Source organism: Eucalyptus grandis, chromosome 8, assembly GCF_016545825.1.
Source record: "Eucalyptus grandis isolate ANBG69807.140 chromosome 8, ASM1654582v1, whole genome shotgun sequence".
Taxonomy (NCBI): Eukaryota; Viridiplantae; Streptophyta; class Magnoliopsida; order Myrtales; family Myrtaceae; genus Eucalyptus; species Eucalyptus grandis.
The window spans coordinates 3926188-3932751 of NC_052619.1; the positions used below are offsets into that span (position 1 = coordinate 3926188).

Sequence of the window (6564 nt, forward strand, 5' to 3'; positions counted from 1 at the left end):
ACTTTGTGTTAAATAAGGATCCGAAGTGGATCAATTGTTTCAAATAAGAACCCGAAGTGAATTTTATATCAAATAAAGACTCAAAGTGATCAAGTTAATCTCTATTGAGGATGTTAGCTCGCCAACAAACATTTTCTGAAGATTAAAATAGGGGCAATTTTATTAGAAATTTGTGATTGGAAAAAATGAAAAATTCTAAATTAATTAAGTTTAGGTTATTCATTTAGATGTTTATGTTTTCTTCTTTCTTCTCCCCCGTTGCTCCTCAACCAAATCGCTGCCCGGTCATCATCATGACTCGATTCTCGTCGCTCCTCGCCTTGCTCAACCAACGGAGAATTTGCATCTCCGCAAACAAAGAAAGAAGAATTCAATTTTGTTTTTGTTTTTGAATCGTGCCTCAACTGGCAGAGAATTTGGGTCTTCGACTTTGCGAATGATAGGTACAAGGAATGGGGAGAACTTCGGTCTTTGACTTTGTAGATGATGGGTATAAGGAACGTGGGAGACCATAGAAAATCTAGGGTTTTTCTGTTTATGTTTTAGGATTTGTTAATTTTCTCTAGATTTTTTTGGACAAAATTGCCCAAACTCTAGTCATCGGAAATGTCACATGTTTGATAGCTGGCAAATATTTGGCTGACTAGCAAGCTTAGGTCCTTATTCGGAATTGATTCAATCACTTTGGTTCATTATTTAAGATAATGGGTCCACTTTAGGTCTTTATTTGACACAAAGTTTATTTCGGATCCTTATTGAGAAAATTGGTCCACTTCGGATCTTTATTTAAATTTTTCCCTAAAAAGTCAATAGAAGGTCAGGGATGGAGTTTTTGAGTTCAAATTTTTCAAAACCTTTAATATTCCTTTGGATCAAATCAACATGTCTAATCTCAGGCTAAATCCCCACATTTACGTAAGGGAGAGTGTTACAATATTTAAACAGTAAATTACATTTTCCTCTATCAATTAACAAATTATCTGTAAAATGTGATATGTGTGCATTTGAAAACGAAATGGACCGCGTTCATGAACTCCCAGCTTTTTCATAGCTCTGTTTACTACACCAGCCGAACCTACATCGGAGGGTTTGGTAGAACGAATCTTTCTAGCTGCCACTTCAAGCAGAGGAGCACCCCAAACGCAATCGCCTTTCTTGCCTCATAAATTCATTCTCAAATAAGACTGTCCGACGCGATCTTGCGTGATCTTTGTACCCCAGAAAAAGGCAAAAGACGGGGGACGGAATCTTTGGCCACAGTCGCAGGATTCAAGTGGACGCAACCACTGGACTGCTTTTGCAGTCTACAAAAAGCTTTCGCGAAGAAGAACGAAGACAAAGCACACGGCTGTCTCTAGTGATTCTCCAATCGAAACTCCTCGTACTCTTTTGCCATAATACAACATACTGAGGTTTTCTTGGAAACCTCAAGACTCGAATGGATTATTCTCAAAATCAATCTCAATCTCATGGCCACATAGTTATGCTACCTTTCATGGCACATGGCCATCTCATCCCCTTCCTCGCCCTAGCCCGCCGCATCCGCCACCTAACCCCCTTCGTCGTCACTCTTGCCACTACTCCTCTGAACCTCCGGTACCTCCGCTCCACCATGTCCCCGGACAACGACGACTCCAGAATCCACCTCTATGAGCTCCCATTCTGCAGCTCCGACCATGGCTTGCCCCCCGACACCGAGAACACCGAGAACTTGCCACCTGATCGGATTCCGGCGCTTTGCCATTCATCTGTGTCCCTCACTGCTCCTGTAGAGCGCCTCATCTCCGACATAACCACCGAAGATGGCCGGCCACCTCTTTGCGTGATCTCGGACGTGTTCTTCGGGTGGTCCGTGGACGCCGTCAGGAGGCTTGGGACGAAGAGCATCACCTTCACCGCAGGCGGCGCATATGGCACTCTGGCCTACAACTCCCTCTGGCTTCACCTCCCACACCGCTCGACTGATGTTGAGGAGTTCTCGGTGCCTGGATTTCCCGAACGGTGTCGGTTCCACCGCTCTCAGCTCCACCGGTTCATTCGAGAGGCAGACCCTACGGATGAGTGGTCCAAGTTCTTCCAGGTTCAGCTAAAGCTCTCTTTGGCCTCAGATGGTTGGTTTTGCAATTCAGTTGAGGAAATTGAGCCTCTTGGGTTTGATCTCTTGAGGAAGTACTTGAAGCTCCCTGTTTGGGCCATTGGTCCTTTAGTCCCTTCTCACATGCTTCAAAACTCATCACCGGTCTCCCCCAAATCAAGAATAAATTCCCTCCAAAAGCATACAGGAAAAGTTCCTGGAGTGTCCCTAGAGAAATGCCTGGACTTCCTCAATTCACATAGGCCAAACTCTGTTTTGTACATTTCCTTTGGTTCACAAAACACTATAAGTCCTAGCCGGATGATGCAACTAGCCATTGGATTGGAATCCAGTGGAAAGCCTTTCATTTGGGTCATTAGGCCGCCGCTTGGTTTCAACATTAAAGGTGAGTTCCGATCCGAGTGGTTGCCGCCGGGATTCAAAGACCGAGTGACCAGGAGCAAGCAGGGATTGCTAGTGTGGAATTGGGCACCTCAACTGGATATCCTCTCGCACGACTCAACAGGGGCATTCCTAAGCCACTGCGGGTGGAACTCGGTCATGGAGAGCTTGAGCCAAGGGGTACCCATCCTAGGGTGGCCAATGGCGGCCGAGCAGGCGTACAACGCCAAGATGATGGTCGAGGAGATGGGGTTGTGTGTGGAGCTTACGCGCGGGGTCGAGAGCCAGATCGATGCCGAGGAAGTGAAGCGGATGATAGAATTGGTGATGGAAGAGGAGGGAAAAGGAGGGGAGATGAGGAAGAGGGCTAATGCAGTGATGGGACAGATGAGGGAAGCGGTGAAAGAAGGGGGTGATGATGAGAAGGGGTCTAGTGTCAAGGCCATGGATGAATTCGTGAGGACCATTTTGGGTGACTCCATGAACGGTTCATCCTCATCCCCCTGAGTCGATCATCGCTAAAAAAGAATCGTCAAATCTTGAGATAAAGCCACAAATTCCAGTCACTTGGCACATGTTAACCACTTGGATAGATTCCACGGGTCACAGTCATGTCCTCAAGCGATAAACAGAAGAATTGGGATTATGCTCCTTGTTCTTGAGTACACTGCTTTTTATTCAGGTACAATGTAGCTTTCTATACTTAATGTGTTTGACAATATTTACGAAATTTTGAGATGTGACAATTTCAATATTTCTTGTCATCAAAATTCATATCTAAAACGGCTGTCGGAGGTTCAAAAATAGTGTCGGCGAAGAAAAGATGCTAGGCCGAAGGATTTTCCCATGTTGTCATCAGATCTGATAGACGCAACGGATTTCTATTCACATATCCACCATCAAATACATACGGACTGCGACACCCACCTAAAATGCTAAAGCTTTTAATGCTCAACTGCTACTCATTTTCTGAACCTAATTCAGAGCAAACATAGTGATCCAAAATGAAATACGCATCAATATACGAATATTTAACCAATCTGTCCAAAACTAATCTGAGGATATTATGTCAAATGCAACAATTGAGAAAAAAGGACACCATATATGCCATGAATTCTGTGCGATACTAACTCAAGTGGCACAACTTCTTTACTATCAATTGAGTGTTAAAAAAAAAAAATTCGATCATAGTACCTTCAGCGATTTTTTTTACCGAAAAATCTAATGTGATAATATTTTTAAACAAACTTCTAACATGGCTTGCCAACAATGTGAATTCAACAAAATTAGTGCTAGATGACGTCGTTTGGACCATATGTTTACATCAAATTAATGTATTGGCAAATTTAACTATGCTCTTCAAAATTAGTCCTAAAGCTTTTGCTTCGTCTTGCGCAAAAAATGCAACTAGAGTTCCGTTAACTCAATGAACTTTCCTTGAATGGAAAGTCTAGGTTACATTTTTATATGGCTCGACGCCATGTTTAAAAAGGATCGAGAGTTTTCTCTTCTTTTTTTTAAAGAAAAAGATTAAAAATCATAGAGATAGGGTGGCACTGAAGGGAGGGTTGGCCAGCCCTCGCGGTCGCAAGAGTCGGCCAACCCTCGCTCACCTCACAAACCAAGATGAGTGTACTAAATCAAAAGGTGAGAAAAACAATTCTCATAGACATAGGCTTAACATGTCTATTCTTTCTACAAAGGTAAAGATTCGACTTATCAATGTTGAATTAGATGCTGTAAGAAGATAATTTTATATCAACATCCATCCATAGGCCTTTGATAGGAGAAAATTATCCACAAAAAATCCTAAACTCATTGCACTTGTAATAATTCAATTATAAATCTTTCAACTGTGCCAATTTTTTCTTTTATCAAAAAAGGTTCCATTTATTACCAAAATGATACATGAAATAATTCATAGGAAATCTCAAAAGACACCATTACAAGATAAGCCCTTATAGCTCCAAAAAAAAAAAACCATAAACCATAAATGAAGGTATATCATTAAAGCATTATTAATAGAGATAATCACATGTTTGTCCTTTAAGAATAGAATTATGACTGCATCCAAACAAAAGGATTGACGTTAGATCACTAAATCACATATCATCATCAGTGATAAGCGTACGTGAGATCTCCATCTATAGTTACAGCTCCGCCTTTTAACGGTGTGCACCTAAGTTTGGCATCCCCAACGCTATCATTGTACAAAGACAACATAAACATCTTAAACAAGTTCAAATCTAACACCTGATAAGGTGATCCTTCAGCAAGTGCAGGATGCCTAAACTTGCAACAAAAACACGTTGAACAAGCACAAATCTAAAACCATAGTAGTTGTGAACGCCATTTAGACCGGACGTAGAGTAATTATTCATTAAAACTCATAAATCTAAAGAGAAAAGCTCCCAAATCTAAGTGGGGAGAGCAAAGCTCCCAAATCTAAATTTAGATCGGGAGAGTAAGGAAATAAAAGGAAAAGCAAACTGGGAAAGGGAGGGAGAGATCCAGGTCAAATCCCTCCCTCCCACCAAAAGTTAATAAAAAAATATTGATGTAAATGTCGGTCATACTACATAACATGGTCAATCACACCATGTACAAGTTTTACAAATTTTTATTTTCTTTTTATTTTTCCTTCTTCCTACACTAATTGCCGAGCCTCGGCAACAATTGGCAACTAGCCATGGGCAAGCTCGAGCTTTGCCAACAAACCTAGCCGATGTGAGGCTGGTGAGGCTCGAGCTCACCCAATCCCCTCGGCAACCCTTACTTGTGGCCAGTCATCAAGGCCCGGCAATTGGTGGAGGAAGAAGGACAATGAAAAAAAAAGAATTAAAAAATTAGTTTTCAAATTGTTCATGTCAATATCGGTCATGCCACATAAGACGGTCAGCATTCACCTTAGTAATTTTCGATCAAAATTGGCCGAAAAGACTAAATTGGCAAATAGTCAAAAAGTTTAGGATTCAATTGATACAATTGAAATGATTTTTACTGAATTGGTATAAGCACAATAAGTCCAGCACATTTCATGAGTTAATTTTCCTGGCTTTTATGGTAGATCAAACTTTATAAAACATTGTTTTCTATGATCTATCTCAGAGAATATTTCGTCTCAAATTATAAATACTTGAATGTGCTTGTTTTCTTCCCTTTTTGTAGGTTAATTGCAGTAGATAAATTTCCTTTCTCCTTTTATGTGGTTGGGATTTTTCCAATAAATACATACTCTTTTACACAAGTAGTATTTATTAAGTGATAGTGCATAGAGACCATATATCATAATTTTTCTTTATCGAAAGAAAATTGTATTCATTGCTCAAAATGATATATAAGAAGTACATAGACTTTCATGGCAAAGCAAACTGAAGCAAAGCGGAGACCAAAATATTATAAAACAAAGCCAAATCTAGAAAACTAGGATGATCAACAAAGCATCATTAGGGTTAAGCACACATTCATTCCATAAGAACGGACCTGTCGAGCAAGGTAATTGGTGACCAATCACTAAATCCTGTATCATCATTATTAATGAGCACACATCGAAAATTCATCCTCCAATAACTTTGATGCTGCTAGTTGGTGGTGCGTGCTTAGGTTTAGCTTTCTCTACACTATCGCCATACGGAGATAACCAAAATAGGTTGAATAAACACATATCAATCTTTCGGAAGAGCAAATCTTCGTAGTTCAATGAGATGCTAGAGCTCTTGTGATCACCATTGAAACTAAAAGCAGATGACCTGCACACAAATAGAGCACGGGGATATTGAATCCCCGAAGGCATTATTAAACTTCCAAATCTAAATCGGGAAAGAAGAACTCTTAGGCCTTGAACAAGATTAGAAGAGTTCCAATGCTCGAATTTAGAACTATATCGAGAGAAGAGAGCAATCTGATATTGATTGGGAGAGAAGAAAAAAAGAAGAAAAGAAGAAAAGAATAAGAAAGTTCAAATAAAAACAACATATGGAAGGGAGGGTGAAACTAGCTCAAAACCTCTCCATGGCTGAAGGTTGAAGAATACCATGGAAGAGGAGAGAGAGAGAGAGAGAGAGAGAGAGAGAGAGAGAGAGAGAGAG

At 40.6% G+C, this 6564-nt stretch overlaps 1 protein-coding gene across 1 annotated transcript; it reads left to right on the forward strand.

The window, feature by feature from the left end:
- Positions 1-1273: 1273 nt before the first annotated feature.
- On the forward strand, positions 1274-3230 carry LOC104456294 (UDP-glycosyltransferase 92A1). The gene has a single exon (XM_010071058.3). The coding sequence runs from the start codon at positions 1439-1441 to the stop codon at positions 2981-2983; it is 1545 nt and encodes a 514-aa protein (XP_010069360.2). The 5' UTR covers positions 1274-1438; the 3' UTR covers positions 2984-3230.
- Positions 3231-6564: the final 3334 nt, after the last annotated feature.